The following is an 18,439-nucleotide window of genomic DNA, read 5'->3' on the forward strand; positions in this document are numbered from 1 at the left end:
TTTTATGGGGTGTGTTTTTCGCCCAAAATTATAGATATGGGTATGGTTTTGAGCATCTAAGTATAGATATGGGTATTGAAATCAGAAATTTGCTTGTATATAAATGCATATAGATTTGACAGTATCAGTATCAAAATGGGTATGATAAATGTATGTTTTTGTTTTGTTTTACGTAGTACTTATTGTTTAAGTTTAAGACTTTATTGTTTCATTAATTGTCTTATAGCTATACACATAGGGTAGTTTTATAGTGTCTTGTTGATCTTTCTAATCTAGGGTTATTTTGCATGTTTTTTTTACGTAGTACTTATAGTATAATAGAGTAGTTTTATAGTATAATTGAGTAGTTTTGATTGATTTCTTTTGAAACAGTGTTGCAAAATGTATTTGTTTCTGCGATACGTCAAATGTTCTTATGTAAAGCGCCTTTGAACGTGCACTCTTGCATGAAAAGGGCGCTACATAAATCCGGTATAATAATATGTCATTATTGTATATAAATGGGTATCACAAAGTAAATTTCAGTAGCGGGAGAGAGATAATAGCAAATTCAATAAGTATACTGTATTGATATGAAAGAGATTATAATTCTAGTATGAAATGTGTCCACTTTATCAAATTCTAGAATTTAAAAATGGGTCCAGTTTATCAAACTTAATGTATTGAAATGGGTCCACTTTCTCAATGGTATCGTATAAAAATGGGTATGCTTTTTCAAAAATCATGTATGAAAATGGGTCTTCTTAATCAGAGTTCCGGTATATAAATGGTTCACATTTCGGAAGTCTCAGCGGGACACCCCTACCCTAAAATTTGGGAAGTTACCCCCCCCCCCCCCCCCCCGGGGTACGCATCTAGGTCTGTCACGACTTAATGTGACATTATAGAAAGGTACGAGGTCCTAATCTAACATGCGCATATCACATCTGAGCCACCGTTATTTCCATATCGTTGTTTTGAGTTGCACTGGTTGTTATAGAATCACGCCACACAAAATTTTACCTTTATTTCATTTTTTTGACGTTATCTTATTTGACCTCGGAATTGAATTTTGTCAAGCGGATTATACCGAGTTAAAAATTGCCCAATCAAATTCAAGGACGATTGATAGTCGATGTATCACGAGTGTAGCCAAATTTGTAGAGTTGTGTCGATCACGGAGCGTAGATCTATATTGACTCATCTAGAGTCCGTGTGTGGATCGAGATCCAGAATAAGCTAATTGTGGCTGTGAAACCTATCACGACAAACCATGTCTGCGGTAAGAACAAATAATGTCTATTTGCTTTTGTTTAAAAAAGAATGATCAATTTGCCTCGACAGTCCATCGTCTAAATATCGTTAAAATAAGAATGGGGCGTAGTCGCGAAAATACGTTCCAACTCAGTTGTATCCCGGTGTGACCCAAATTCGACGATATAACGGATACATAAAGCAATATTTAGCAAATAATGAAAAAACTTATATAGCAAAAAATAATAATTTTTAACTCGGCTGTAATTCTTTGAAATGATTCCAAGACAATACTCGTCCATTTAAATTTAAACCGATAAAAATAGAGCATCGTCGAATTTAGGTGTCGTCGAATTTGGGTTACGGTAGGATATTTCTCCCGTCACGTTTAAGCAATTATTGATTGTCTTACTTAGATTGCTTTTTTAATTTTATCTTCTGATTTTTTTCTATTCATGTAATTTAAAATGTCAACAGATCATTTATTTCTTTTCTTATTCAAATTAAGTGCATTTTTAAAGCATAACTTCATATGGTGCTTAAAAGGCATCTGCTGATGGTGTCCAGTCATTACACCCCCTGGACGTTACACCCCTGGTCTTTACACCCTCTAAGCCTGGACATTACACCCACCAAGATATTTATTAGATTAGAAAGGTGTAATCAACTTATGAACCACTAATTGGATTTGTCATGTAAGATTAAGGTTTTATTTGAAACACAAGGACACATTTTAAAACCTCTGCATATGATATTTAGGGAATCACTAATAAAAGGAAAATTACCAGATGATTGGAAGAAGGCTACTGTAGCACCAATATTTAAATCTGGTACCAATATTTAAATCTGGTAATAAGAAAGAACCATCGAATTATAGACCTGTGAGTTTGACATCTGTTGTGTGTAAACTTTGTGAAAAAATCATCCGGGATAAATTAATGTCATACTTGTTAAATATGAACCTACTTTCAGACAATCAGTATGGTTTTCGTCCTAAACGTTCATGTAATATTCAATTACTGGAAATTCTCGACAGATGGGCTGAAAGTGTTGATGAAGGATCCCCTATAGATGTTATTTATCTAGATTTCAGCAAAGCCTTTGACAGCGTGGCACATGATAGGCTTTTATTTAAACTAAATTGTCTGGGTGTGCATGGTGCTACCCTAAATTGGATTAAAAATTTTCTAACAGCACGATCTCAATGTGTAAGGATAGGCCCAGCAATGTCCAAAGTCTAAAAATGGTCTAAAGTCATAAGCGGAGTTCCACAAGGAAGCGTTCTGGGTCCTGTACTTTTTCTTTGCTTTATAAATGACCTGCCAGATGTTGTCAATGGAATAGTCAAAATTTTTGCGGATGATACCAAGATTTACTCAAATGTTAATACCACTACTCAATGTGATGAATTGCAGCAAGATCTGGACAACCTGTGTGACTGGAGTTCGAAATGGAAGCTTTCTTTCAATGCCAAAAAATGCAAAGTCATGCATATAGGATCTACTAATAAAAGGCATAGGTATTCAATGCTCGATAAAGATGGAAATTTCATACACCTGGACTCGGCACAATCTGAGAAGGACCTTGGAGTGACTTTCAATGAAAACTTACATTTTGGAGAGCACATATCAAACATTACTTCTAAGGCACAGAGAGTACTAGGACTTATTCACAGATCTTTCGAATACATGGAAACGGAAATGTTGCTTCCTCTCTATAAATCATTAGTTAGGCCTATTCTTGAATATGGATCAAATGTTTGGTCGCCATATCTTAAAAAGGACATTAAAAAGATTGAGGATGTTCAGAGGAGAGCTACACGACTGGTTCCTGCATGTTCTACCCTCCCACATGAAGAAAGATTAAAATTCCTTGGTCTACCAACTCTGGAGTACCGAAGAGATAGGAGTGATATGATTACTCTGTGTAAGTCTATTTACGGATTGGACGACCTAAAATGGAGCAATATATTTAACTTGGCTCAAGGGGATTTGAGAGGTCATCACCTAAAATTCATTAAAAAAAAGTGTCATCATAATGTAAAGCTAAATCCATTTGGAGCTAGGACAGTGAACATGTGGAATGCCCTTTCAGAACAAACTGTCTCTTCAACATCCCTGAATGTGTTCAAATCGAATTTGAACAAAGAGAACTGGAATAAGAAAAAATTTAAATCAACTGTGTAGCGCATTATGTCGCGTATAACATTTTAAAGAAGAGGGGCCACGATAGACTTTGTCTAATATTACGGCCCGAAGATCAAGGTAAATCAAGGTAAATCAAGATGACACTGATGAGATTAATGGTTGCTCAAATTATTTAATTGAGCAGCCATCATTTAAAACATTAATTTTTATTTCACCAGAATGACTGTAACAATATGCATCTAAATAATAAATACTTTTTTTCAAGAATATACAGACAGAAAAAACTTGAAGAAATAAAAATAAAGATAAATAAAATAAATAATTATGGAAACGGCCTCAAATACATAAGGACTAAGGCAATATCTTTATCTCAGTGTATCACATCTGTTACTTAAGTTTTATTTCTATTGTAGTAACCATAGTATTTCACTTATCTATAGATATATCTATTTGATTAGCAGTGCATAAGATGCATGCAGTGTTATGTCTCTGATATTGACAATGAAGCAAATCTGCCCTTAGGCTATTTCATATCACTCAAACAAAAGGAGGTAACTTGCTATTAATTTAAAGCAAGTATTAATAAAGTAAAAATATCCTATATCTGTTGGTTTCAGTGAGTTTGTTAGATATTGAAATAGAAGTAACATATTGTCACTGTATGATATAGACAATTTTACTGCAGACTTCAAAGTTCATTAATTACAATATCATTAAACTTTAAAGTCAGAATTGATAATGAGGGATCATTGAAGAAATACTTTTTTATATTGAAACACAAGTAACAGGAATCTGTCACTTACTGTAGCAATCAAAACATGTTTTCACAGTTTATGGGAGGGCCCTAATTGGCACTAGTCTGTGTATCTTTTATGGCCCCTTATAAACAGTTAGAGGGTCTTTGTCTGGCCCTAATGTGGCCCAAATAGGTCCAATCTTTATCTAAGTGGCCCAGTGTTACTGTTAGTTTTACAAACTGTGTTTCATAAATGATGACACAAAACTGTGTCAATGATTTAAAACACTAAATTGGGGCATGAGTCTTAATGCAACATAAGATCAACTTAATTATTTGAATGATAACAAAAATATATATTACATGTATAATCCCTCATGTCTCTACCCATTTCCCTTTTCCTGCATAAATACCATTCTGTTACATATCATATCATATTTTTAGAAAAATAATATTTTTGTTAATAAAATGTAAATCATAAGACCATTAAATTGAATTTCATTTATGTAAAAATAAGAAAGTATTATTAGTATTCCAAACTTTCCACATGATGTAGTTGGTTAATATGTAACAAATAGTTTCTAATTATTAATAATTAATGGTATGTTTTTATAGAGACTAATAATTATATAAGTTATATAAACAGATAAAACACAGATACCAAGTTATACCCAGTATTGTCCATAAGACCATTAAATTGAATTTCATTTATGTTAAAATAAGAAAGTATTATTAGGATTCCAAACTTTCCACATGATGTAGTTGATTAAAATGTAACAAATAGTTTCTAATTATTAATAATTAATGGATATGTTTTTATAGAGACTAATAAATATATACGTTATATAAACAGATAAAACACAGATACCAAGTTATACCCAGTATTGTCCATAAGACCATTAAATTGAATTTCATTTATGTAAAAATAAGAAAGTATTATTAGGATTCCAAACTTTCCACATGATGTAGTTGATTAAAATGTAACAAATAGTTTCTAATTATTAATAATTAATGGATATGTTTTTATAGTGACTAATAACTATATAAGTTATATAAACAGATAAAACACAGATACCAAGTTATACCCAGTATTGTCCATAAGACCATTAAATTGAATTTCATTTATGTAAAAATAAGAAAGTATTATTAGGATTCCAAACTTTCCACATGATGTAGTTGGTTAATATGTAACAAATAACTTCTAATTATTAATAATTAATGGATATGTTTTTATAGAGACTAATAATTATATAAGTTATATAATTGTGTAGGTTAAAGTTTATAAATGAGTATTTACAAAAATAAATTGGTCAAGAATGGCGCAGCTAATAAGCTTAAACCAAGTTGGTGTTTTAAATTATTTATCAGTTACAAGACCATTTGATAACAACGGAAAATGCCCTAAGGTCCAAAATTGCATGATGTCATGGAGCTCAAATTATATAGATCTACAATGTTTATAATAGGAAGAAGAAAATCTAATATGCTGCCATAATCCACAATTATCACATGAAACAGCAAAATCAGAACTATTAACACGCTTTTTTTTACAATTTGAATCAATTCACCAAAATATTTGTTTTGGGGGCATTTCGACAGAGTAACAATGTATACCTATAGTATGATATTCTCTAAAATTGTTCTGGTATATATGGGGACAATGAGTAAAACCAATTTGCATTGAGTATTTGTCTTATTAACTTTGTTACCTTTGATGTTTTGATATTCTTTTGCCACGACATAAAGATGCAATATTCTTTAGAATTCATAAAATCAAACAACATCTTCAAATGAATTTTAATAATAATGGTGTGAACAAACTCCTTTAATTTTAGGTGTTATTATTACACTTTGATAATTAACAAATTATTTGAAAAGATCAAAGAACAATGTTTTTCACACCAAAAAAATGTTATTTCCTTATTAACACTGCACATCAATAAGACAGACATACAGACAAACAAACAATAAAAAACACTTGGACAGACCCCCATTAGACACACATTAAAGCAGAAACATCATTAATCAAGTGAAGTGTGCCCCATGGTAGGTGTGATCACACCTTAGTAACCTAATCAATTATGTTTACATCTTGGTGGGTGTAATGTCCAGGCTTAGAGGGTGTAATGACTAGGGGTGTAACGTCCAGGGGGTGTAACAACTGGAAATCCTGCTGATCTGGCAAATGATGCTGTTTACATGAGAAATGCATTTTTGTGTATCCAATTCTGGGCCTTTATAATAAAGTTTATTGTTGTGCACATGAACAAGTGACACAAGTTGGTTCAGTACTTAACATTCTGAAACAATTAAAGAACCCAGGATGCTTTTTGTAAAGTTTCACTGTTTAATTTGACCATTCATGAAAACCAGCCCAAAATAAATACATGTTTACACAGGACAATACCTTCTAACCAGTACTTTAGTTATCATAGAATGACCAACGTCTATATGACAGGCCTTCAACAAAGCTGCTGAAGATGTAAAGGGTTTAAAAACACAGCCAGCAGATGCAGAAATGCTGGAAATCTATGCCTTGTACAAGCAAGTCACAGTTGGGGACATCAATACTGGTGAGTTAGTTTAATAAGGTAAAGATCTAGCTCAATGACTGTAAATATTTGTCTTGGTGTAAGCTAAAGTAACGGACATAATTGGAGGTGTTAATGTTTACCACTTGGTTTCTGGATCCAGATTTAGTTCTTAAATGTCATACATTTATGTACGTTTATGATCAACCTCAAGGCTCAAAGCAATTGTAATATTACAACTAGATCCACGATGAGCTCTAAGTTAGTGATGTACGAGCAGATTTGGTATTTGTGCAGGTTCTTAACTCTTTCAGTGCTGGAACCAAATTTTGAAGGCCTTTGCAAACAGTTTAGATCCAGGATCCAAACTGTTTGCTATTCTGATAGTATTCTTTGAAAAAAATCGAAGAAAATGCTAATTTTAGAAATTCAGCAGATGGCATTTTAGCAGACAACAAATTTCCCACCATGCAAAGGGTTAAGGTTGATAGAATGTTATTTCCAAAAAAAAAATCCTTTACTGCTTACAAGCAAAGTGAAAATGGCTAATGTACAAACAGAATAAAACCAAACAGCCTACGAGATACTCCCAGTCTGTTCAGGTGTTATGCTGTTTGCTGCTCATCAGTAACTAAAACTTGAATTTAGTAAAAAAGGTCTTTAATTAAATTTAACTTTCTATGGGACTACAAATGCATCAAAGTACGTATCTAAGTGGTTAAGGGTTAATTACCAGTACTCAGGTTAATGCTCTTGGCCGTCATGGCCAGCTTGATTCTGTTATGGTCTGGTACGCAATTATTAGTTATTAGAGTACATGACAAATTAGGTTTCCATACATATACCAACTTGATTCAGGAATCTATTAATATTGATGTTCATGCCAATGATTTACTCCTTAAAGCAGATCACTGTATATTTGTCTTCCAACATTTTGTGTTGCTCCTGTAAAACATTGTTTATGCACATTTTTTGCGGGCTTTTTGGAGTGACTGAAGCTAAGAGGCAAGACTTTATTCCAGATAGGGGTATTTATGTACCCTAAACTAAGAAATTAAAATATTTTGTCTACAACAAAAAGAAAATCCTTCAACTGCATACTTTTCTTTGGATGTCAAATTTTCTTATGCATATTTTTCTTACAAATATTCAAAGTTAATTGTCTTCATGCTTAAGCTAAACCCTATTTGACACTATGAAGATACCATTGATGATTCTCCAATGCTCTTTAAAATTGTTTGTAAGGTCTTAAAATAACCCTTGAAAAAAGTTTGGGAGATATGTTTCCTTGAAGTTTTAAACTTTATCTGGAAACCTTGGTCTATATATGAGGTAACTCTCACCTACAATTAAGCCTCTGTTTGTTCTTTGGAAATTTAAGCTCATTTTGATGGAAAAGGAGTTTGTTGGAATTCATTTTCTACTGCTTTATTATCATAAGAAATCTAGGTTAAAAGCAAACTTGGAAAGCTAACTGAAATATTAGAGGAAAATATCACAACTTGATTTCCCATTTTGATTTTGTTTCAGCCCGCCCTGGCATGTTGGACTTCAAGGGAAAGGCCAAATGGGATGCCTGGAGTGGAAAGAAAGGTAAGGCCGAAAATAACAAGCAAATTTGTTGAATTGATATCCACTTTCAAATAAATACATTTTGTAACATATGACCTCAGTGTGTGACCTTAACCATGACCCTAGAGACCTGAATCTTACGTTTAAGACACAGCCAGATAAAGGAGAACAATTGAAGAAAGTTATTACAGAATCCCTACATGCCTAGTGAAGTTATGGCTAAAGAATAAATTATTCATCAAATTTGTGATCTTTGACCTTAATGTGTGACCTTGGCCTTGCCTCTAGGGTTATGTGTCTTACATGTGACTCAGCACCAGATGATTGAGAACAACTGTTAGTTTCATTGCTGTAGCTCATATGTTATTTGGGAAACAGCTCAACACAGCAAAAAGGGTACCGGTATTTTCAAGTCAAAAAGGGTCATACCTCAGTTATTGTTAAATGGTTTGCGAAGCGATATGATGTTCATCATCCACTAATCCATGTATACACTCATACACTGTAACTCCAATATAGCGCGGTCAATGGGGTCCAAGCCGCGAAACAGCGTTATAATGGATCCGCGTTATAGGTTTTGAGCTCATTTACTGCAGGGCGCTATAAACAAAACAGGTATAGAATAGCCTATAATGTAGGTCATGTATATTGCCATGCTGTGTTGACGCAAATACATGCATATAAACCGAATCGTATCGATAACAGTATACATACTGCTTTTCTTATGTGAACATTTATCCGATAATCCAATAAAATTGCAACATCACTTAAAAAATAATAATCTTGAACATTAATGACGATATATGTTTAAGAAATTCGTAAACACAACCGTACGCATATATGCCATTTTCAGAAGTGTTAAGAGTACAGTGCATTATGGGGCAGAGCTTTCGTTGGACGAGCGACTTTAAATTTAGATTGAATGCAATACGACTCATGTACAAAAATTGTTTTATTGCGTCATACGCATGCAAAAAACGTGTTTCCCGGGGACTTTCTGATACCGCGCGAAAATGAAAGTGAAGCTCTGTTAACAATTGCCGGTACACTGCGTTTCACACCTTTATTGACATTACACAACAGATTAACACCAATTAGCTGTCGGTGTTGTTTAACCTCGAGGCGATTATAATCGGTTCAACGGACGGTTGAATAAAGCAATCAACATGACTGCGATTGCCGCCATCTTTGAATTGTCTGAAAATACATGAAGTTGCATTATACGGATTTGAATCAGAAATAAAACGGAAGGTTGGAGAAAAAATGGGATCCAAGCACCCTCCGCGTTATATTGGATTCAGCGTTATAACGGAGCGCTTTATATTGGAGTTACAGTGTACCAAGTTTAAATGAAATCTACTCAAGCAGTTCCAAGATGTGGCTTCAGACACCAAGAAAGATATGCTTATTTTCAAGTAAAAAATGGTCCATAACTGCGTTGTTTGCACACGGATTGTGACAGCATTTGACGTGCATCATCCTCTTATCCATATATGCACTCATACCTAGTTTCAATGAAATCAGCCCAAGCTTTTCCAAGATAAGGCTCCGAACACAAAAGTGTTCCTGACGGATGAAAGGAAGGAAAGACGAACGAGCTAGCCCCAAACTATATCCCTATGTCTCAGGCCGGCATACACATATATTGAATCCCCATTCTAAACCTTATCCAAAATTACCATATCAAGTCAGAATTTGTCTCCTTTTACCTATTTGATTTTATAGCAAAAATCTCTTTGGCCCACCTTGCCTGTATGTATTGTAGACATTTACTACTAATTTCATTGAATGGTTGCGGAATGGAGACCCTGTCGGATCATTCTAAATTGTGCATGTATTTCAGTGCCCACAAAGCCTCTTTATATACAAGTTTCATATTTCGTGTGATTTCCACCTGCAGGCATGTCAAAGCAGGATGCAGAGAAAAGTTACATTGACCTGGTAGATCGACTGAAGCAGCAGTACAATTAATGTAGGTTTCAAGAGATTGATTTTTACATTTTGTTGAATTTATACTTGGGCCTTTCTCTGAGATATTAGGATGTAATGCATGTGCATAAAGTGTTTTACCAGTTTAGCCTGTGCAGCCTGTACAGCCTTATCAGGAACATTACTACATGTATCAGCTTTTTTGGTATTTTAATTTACCCTTTCCCCCATAAGAAGCAAAGTGAAGATTTCTTTTGCAACCAGCACAAAACCAGAACAGCCTGCGAGTAACTCTTAGACTGTTCAGGTTTTATGCTGTTTGCTGCTCATTAGTATCTATGGGTTGGAAATGAAGCCTTTAAATCTTGAATTTAGTATGAAAAGTATTCAATTAAACGTAAACTTCTATGGGACTACAAATATGTCAAAATACGTATCCAAGGGGTAAAGGGTTTAACCTTGTTTGGCCAGTTCAAGGCTTATGTAGTGAGAAAGTGGACCAGTGTTGCCTTCACATGCTTTCGTCCCTGCGATGATCCCCAATCTTGGGTCGTCTCTTGTCAATTGTGTTCTTATTTTGTGTTTAGTGCACAACTGTCCAATATGATTTAGAAATGAGATGCAGATATAACGTTTTTATGCTCATTATACTATCTGTAAAGTAGTATTTAACCCTTTCCCACTCAAAGGCAAAGTGAAAATGGCTATGTGAAAACAGCATAAAACCAGAACAGCCTGCGAGTAACCCATCAAGCCTCGCCCTATATTATTCTTAGCCTAGCCTGATATATTACATAAATATCAGGCAGTACCCTGTTATTCTCTAAATATCTCCGTCGGATTCCGGAAATTTTCGCTTAGTACCAATTTTGCCTGGTATTTTATTTATTGATTTTTGATTGGTTAGCGGATGGTGCTCAGAGGAAAAGTGAAAATGGCTATGTGCAAACAGCATAAAACCAGAACAGCCTGCGAGTAACTCACAGTCTGTTTAGGTTTTATGCTGTTTGATGCCCATCAGTATCTAAGGGTTGAAAATGAAACCTGTAAAACTTGAATCTAGTAAGAAAGGTCTTCAATTAAACGTATCTTTCTAAGAGACTACAAACACGTCAAAATACTTAAGTGGGAAATGTTAAGATACCAGCTTGGTTAGAGAACACTTAATGGGCTCACAGTGGGTGGTCTCTTAAGATTAGTTAGACTGTATCTTTCAAGTGGTATCAGCCCATTACAAGATGATGTGTCACTGATTAAAAGGTCATAATCAGTGACACATGGGCATGTACTGGTATTTTCACATTCCCTTGAGCATGTGTCTGTAACAATCTCTGTTATCTATTTTCCAATAAAGCTTATCATTTTGATATAAAACATTGTGTCTATGTGTTAAATTGTAATATATTGATAAAATATGTTACAATAAAACAAAATAGGCAAGAAAAATTATATATTGAAGACGAATTTCATGAAATGCAGAAATGACAAATTAGTGCCCGAGCCGATTGTGACAAAGATATTTCGTACATATTCTCCTACAATAACCGAAGCATTCGTCTTTTTAGTTAGTGTTCCTGTGTCGTATGAATAGATATTGTTGCAGGAATTTAAAAAGGAACCGTTAAACTAAATTTAGATTCGCATCGTGCATGCATGATTTACATGCTGGCGAATTCGACTGTACAGCCTTTTTCGATTTCAGAATTAAATATCTGGCTTATTTCGCATTTTTTCGACACATGTTCGTCTTAACTTTTATTTTAATTTCTATTAAAATATATGTTTAATAAGTATTTTACACATTTTATGTAAATTAATAAATATTTGACAAAATCGTATAATCTCGCTATAATAAAGAGTGGAGAAAATCAATACCAGAATAATCATTCTGGCTTAAAAAAAGATTATGTTTTCAGGGTCAGTTTGAACAAATTTCACCATGGTTCCAATTTTAGAATTGATCATCAGTTTTTGATAATATTGTGTATACCATGATTTTTTATATATCTCTTGTTTTCTATTTTCAGAGACCTGCCTGCTTTGTTCAGATAAATGATCAACGTTTAAGAATTTCATACTTTTATACTAAGTATTAATTTACTGTGTTCTAATTCTTATATGTAAAATATTCAATATAATATGTTCAACTTTACTTTACTGAAACTGTTGTTCTATTCTCTTTTAATCTTAACATGTTTTTAAGTTTCTTTCATGTTTACACTTCAAGGTTATTTACAATGTTTATTGTACAATTGTCATATTTGTTTTTGAACAATGGGCATTTGTGTTTTTACTCTTTAGTTTAAAAGGAAATCCATTTTATGGCTTGAACAAAAATCCATGTGGCAAAGTCAATTTCTTATATCATGAAAAGTTATTGCTTGTATTTTCATTTGGCTATTAATTTTACCTTAACATGAATCGTATTGTGAAAACAATATAAATATATTCCATTTAAATCTTTACAAACAAACAGAATATATATATATATATTGATATCACATGGTGATTGGGCACATCATGTTTTTGTGACATATGCTCTGGGATTTTTCTGTTATTATATACATGTATTTTCTTCCAGCTGTGTTATTTATAAATGAAATGTGTAACTGGTAATTATTACATAAAAATTTGCTTTAATTCAATTGTGTTACAATTTTAAAATTCTATGATTTCCACTTGAAACCTGTTATTTTGGTTTGCATGTACCACACAACAAAATTGTATATTTGCAACATTCTTTAATCATAGGAATGTTATTTGTCAATACTACATTGCTCAGAATTAGATTTACTTTATTGTATTGTTTTTTCAAACATTCTGAAATAAATTAAAGTCTTTTTGTTTTATTGTTATCACTCATTTGATAGTTAAATACCATTTGATAATTGAAGTGTGGGGCAACTTTGTCAAGTGTTCTTTACAAACATCCTGTGAATGAGTAGAGCAATAAAACAGTATTGGGAAAAGTAGTCACTGCACAAATTTTTAACCCCCCTTTGATGGGAGGGTGCAATTACAGGAATGTCCCTTTTCCGTCCATCTGTCCGTAGCACCTTTTCTGTAGCTCCTATATCCTTTGAAGAAATGTTATGAAACTTGCCTCAATGTAAAGGACATTGAGATGGTGTGCAGAATTTATAAGTCTGTTACACCTGCTTAACTGACATTACATTTACAACATTTTTATGCCCACGAAGGAGGGCATATAGTGATCGCACTGTCCGTCCGTTTGTCCGTCATACTTTGCGTTTAGGTTTCGAAAAATGCTCATAACTTCTATGTCCCTTGAGATATAACCTTCATATTTGGTATACATGTGTATATGGACAAGGCCTTTCCATACGCCTTAACATTTTTACCCCTGTCACCTTGACCTTGAACTTAGGGTCCGCGTTTAGGTTTCGAAATCAGCGTTTAGGTTTCGAAAAATGCTCATAACTTCTATGACCCTTGAGATATAACCTTCATATTTGGTATGCATGTGTATATGGACAAGGCCTTTCCATACGCACACAAAATTTTACCCCTGTGACCTTGACCTTTGAACTTAGGGTCCGCGTTTAGGTTTCGAAATCTGTGTTTAGGTTTCTAAAAATGCTCATAACTTTATGTCCCTTCAGATATAACTTTCATATTTGGTATGCATGTGTATATGGACAAGGCCTTTCCATACGCACACAAATTTTGACCCCTGTGATCTTGTCCTTGAACGTAGGGTCCGCGTTTAGGTTTCGAAATCTGCGTTTAGGTTTCGAAAAATGCTCATAACTTCTATCAAAGCGTTTATAGGGGGCATTTGTCATCCTATGGTGACAGATCTTGTTTCAATTATGAAAATAGTCCAAATCGCTTAACACAGCTCTCCTTAAAGGTCTCGGTGGGCAGGTCAGCCAATTGATGCATTCGGGAAGACGCAGTGGGACCTTGAATGACCTCTGAAATACACACATACCTGTGCGCAGCACAGCAGCTGAGGCTATTAAGTAACAACTTTTATAACAGCCAATTCCTTATCAGATCAACAGGATAAACACAGAAAACCCCAATAACAGCCAATTCCTTATCAGATCAACAGGATAAACACGGAAAACCCCAATAACAGCCAATTCCTTATCAGATCAACAGGATAAACACGGAAAACCCCAATAACAGCCAATTCCTTATCAGATCAACAGGATAAACACAGAAAACCCCAATAACAGCCAATTCCTTATCAGATCAACAGGATAAACACGGAAAACCCCAATAACAGCCAATTCCTTATCAGATCAACAGGATAAACACGGAAAACCCCAATCACATTTTACTAAGTGATCAATAGAACCATTATTTCATTATGATAAGCAAAACATATTAAAAGAAAAATGTTTTATTTTAATATGAATATAATTTCCATGTCATTATTGGTTCATAATGATAAGTAATACGCTGTTAAATGAGAAAAATGCTGACTATGAGAAATAATTTATCCATATTGGTTTAAACACAACAAAAACGACATTTGTGATATTATTTTGATTGATATATGTTTAAATAAAACCAATATTAATTTTAAAACCAGCTTTTTGCATCAATGGCAATCTTAGCATTTTGACTAGGTACTTGGTCAGTAAATTGTCCAGGGAAGACACAATAAACGTTGATATAAACAGTATATTGCTTTCAAGATGAAGAAACATTTAAATACCGAAATTATCTAACCACAAATATTTGCCTTTCTTGGTCAGTCGGCATGGAAATCGTTCTTGAAAGACTGAATAGGCTACCAAAATGTGCCAATTTGCTATAAATAACAAAGCTTGATTTCAATTTTCGATCGGAAAGTATTCTGCTTAGATGATCAATTTATAAGAAACAAATAGACTTGTAAAAGAAACGAATAGAAAGAGCTTCGTCATGCAAAAATGGGTCTTATGCCACATGCGTCCTGCGAAGCCGCGCATCTCCCAGTCTGGTCATCAGATACCGAATGAGACCATGAAACCTTGCGTGATTTATGACGGATAGCACAGCTCCTGACCAGAATGTGCGATTGCACAGACTGGGATTGAGCCACGCTAGCCGAAGCGCCATAAGACCAATTTTCGCATGATGCAGCTCTGAAAGAGTGATTTGAATGTGTGGAAAGAAAAGGGAAACAGCATGTGCATGTTAATCAAATATTAAAATACCACAGATAGATAATCCACTGATAAGATAGCTTGAGGTGCGTATCGAATCTCGGTCAGCAGCGTGCACTTCGCGACCGGGGCAACAGTCATCAACAGAAGATCTCCTTGAAGACTTCTCGGAAGAATCGCCCAGCGGAAATGTAATTGTCCGTAGGTGGATAGTGGTTTCACTACATCGTCTGAGGAGGGTCCAATAGGGGAATTTCTGCTAATCCAGCGAGTACCGTCATCCCTCGAATCGGACGTCCTCTCCCACTGACTCACAGAACTTGGAAGGATCACCAAGCGCAATGGTAATTGTTCGTAGATGGATAGTGGTTTCACCACATCGCCGGAAGAAGAACGAGAGCAGCCGGGCAGCGAAAGTGGCAGCGTAGAGGGCGGACTTGGGCAGAGATGCAGACCAGGACTTCGAGGGGGTGGCCCTATGAAGATAACAGAAGTGTCCCAGGACGGCGGTGCTTAGTACGCTCAACGTGCTGGGGAAACCGTTCTGGTGTTCGGGTCGACAGCTGGTGACATCTAGAGGCCGTAAAGGCGGCGCAGTGCGCGAGGAGCGGAAAGAAGTTCTTTGTTAATTGTCAGCACTCCCTTGAAGGAGTAACCTTGTCCTTTTAAGTTTAACCAGACATGATTTAAATTGTCTACGAGTGCACAAAAAGGTCTCATCGTCCACCGTGCACTGGTCTATTTTGCGAAAAAATATTTCTTTGGCGAATAGCCGGGCAGCCGTTGTGAATTTTACCTAATTTTGCTAAAAATTAAATGTTTCCCATGAAAGGTCACAGGGACAGGTCCATACTTAATTATAGTACTGACAGTACTGGTGTGACGATGCTTTTGAAGAGGATGGATATAAAAGCATCAATTTAAGTTTATACACATCAACACAATTGTGTATGTGGGTACGAAAAAAAATTGGTACAAACATTTTGGGAACAAAAATTATGGCAAAAAATAAAATTGGGTACGAAAAATAATTCGTTTACGAAAAAAATTTGGGTAGGAAAACAAATTGGGTACGAAAAAAATGTGGGTAGAAAAAAATGGGTACGAAAAAAAAATGGGTATGAAAACAATTTGGGGGTACGGGGAAGTAGTACCCGTGGGGAACTTGACCCATTCAGCGAAACTGGGAGGCGGGTTACATTCTCGATCAAATATAACATGAAATACCTTTAAAAAGATATTCGACGTGTATTTTCTGAACAACTTATCTTAAAAAAAGTTCTGTTACAGTAAAACCTTTGTGGGTTATAACATTACGTTTCAGCAGATATATTCAAAACTTGACATCCTCTTTAATTACGCCATGCTCTTTAATTTCACATGAATACTTAGTATCATACCAAACTTTATATTTCGTTGTTTCCTTTCTGAAGCTAATGATGTTATGTGTACGGACGTGATTTCACACAAATCTTCTCTTTTGATTATTGTTTTTAAAAAATTAATAAGCTTAGGCATGTTTGTTCGTTAAGTATTGTTCAAATATCGCTGTAATAATATCGACTGTCCAATGTCGCGTTTTTTAAACGGTGTTACAGTAATTTTTAACAATTTATTATCAATATTGCTGCCCTCGACACACTTATAAAAGATTATTGTAGCATTAATAAACCGAGTACAAATTAATTAATTTTCATAATAATTTTGATATATATTGACAAGGATATATGTTTAAAACTATTCAGAAATTTTAACAATGTAGAAAAATTTGTATCAATATTAAGATATCATTATAATCTGTATCACTTCCAATAGGATTGCAGATTTGTAGATAAAGTTTAACTTCAAGTAAGACATCAACATGAAACCAGAAGATTTCTTTTCAGTACATGTGTAATCATCATTTATAGGTTATCCAGATTATTGACGAGCAACATTAATGTCCAGTCTATTGATACATTAAATAGACGGTATTTTTAACACGATATATCGCCCTTTGGGTTACCTACACAAGGACGATATATCGTGTTAAATATATCATGCGTCGCCGCGACTGTCGCGCAAAATATCGTGCGTCGCCGCGACTGTCGCGAAAAATATCGTGTATCGCTTCGTGTGTCTAGTGTCGCCCTTGATGAAAGAAGGGCGAGATTAAATATGGCACTATCCAGATTCCGTAAAATATAGACGAGCAGTAGGTTTAATTCAGAACTCGCTGTGGGGTTTTCCGATTTCTGAGCGCGCGTGGGAGGTACAAACATTGTCACTTGTAGTATTTAATGGTTAAAGCGAGTTTAAACGATTTTGTCATATATTTATGAATTTATATAAAATTTGTAAAAAAAACTTATTATACATATATTTCATTATTAATTAAAATAAAAGTTAAAAAAAAAAGATGTGTCGAAAAATGCGAAATAAGCCAGATGTATGTACAGCCGAGTTCGCGAGCATGTATATCATGCATGTACAATGTGAATCTAAATTTAGTTTAAGTGCAGATTCGTTTATACGACACAAAGACACAATTTTGTTTTACGGATCATTTTAATTTCCTGCAACGACATCTATTCATACGACACACGAACACTAACTCCGATCCTAATAAAAAGACGAATGCTTCGGTTATTGTAGGAAAATATGTACGAAATATCTTCGTCGCAATCGGCTCGGGGCGAAATTTGTCTTTGCTGCATTTTATGTAATTCGTCTTCAATGCATAATTTTTCTTTCCTATTTTGTGTTATTGTAACATATTTTTATCAATATATTACAATATAACAAAAATAAAAATCGTATAATCTCGACTAACCCGTAGATGAAATGTGCGATAAAGACTTTTTAAAGCTATTTTGGATACAAATATTTCTGCTTTGGCATCCTGGTTTACTGTCTGTTTTGGCGTTTATTCTTGAACAAAAAAGCATGAGTGAACTTGACCTCCTAACTTTAATCTAGGTTTCAAATGGGAAAGTTGAATACATATGACGTCCTTACAATTGACATCGGAAGCTGTCTTGTATGAAGAGCTAGAGCAACTTTGAATACAAACCCAGAGGCTCAGATTAGAAAGTGAGATCTCCGGACTACAGCTAGAAATGGATTACATGGACACATGGTCGGCCGAACGCAAAATACTGTCTCGAGATGCGGGTATGAAACAAGCGT

At 34.6% G+C, this 18,439-nt stretch overlaps 1 protein-coding gene across 1 annotated transcript; it reads left to right on the top strand.

The window, feature by feature from the left end:
- The first annotated feature begins 1,088 nt into the window (after positions 1-1,088).
- LOC127855592 (acyl-CoA-binding protein-like) lies at positions 1,089-12,991 on the top strand. Its single transcript, XM_052391334.1, has 5 exons — positions 1,089-1,261; positions 6,575-6,689; positions 8,178-8,240; positions 10,120-10,191; positions 12,176-12,991. The coding sequence occupies exons 1-4, from the start codon at positions 1,253-1,255 to the stop codon at positions 10,188-10,190; spliced, it is 258 nt and encodes an 85-aa protein (XP_052247294.1). The 5' UTR covers positions 1,089-1,252; the 3' UTR covers position 10,191; positions 12,176-12,991.
- Positions 12,992-18,439: the final 5,448 nt, after the last annotated feature.

This window comes from Dreissena polymorpha, chromosome 13 (assembly GCF_020536995.1).
Source record: "Dreissena polymorpha isolate Duluth1 chromosome 13, UMN_Dpol_1.0, whole genome shotgun sequence".
In the NCBI taxonomy this organism is placed as follows: Eukaryota; Metazoa; Mollusca; class Bivalvia; order Myida; family Dreissenidae; genus Dreissena; species Dreissena polymorpha.

Excerpts from the sequence above, each read along its gene's own strand:
- LOC127855592 (XM_052391334.1), top strand. Across the intron at positions 6,690-8,177 it reads AGTTGGGGACATCAATACTG|CCCGCCCTGGCATGTTGGAC; the intron begins GTGAGTTAGTTT and ends ATTTTGTTTCAG. Across the intron at positions 8,241-10,119 it reads TGCCTGGAGTGGAAAGAAAG|GCATGTCAAAGCAGGATGCA; the intron begins GTAAGGCCGAAA and ends TTCCACCTGCAG.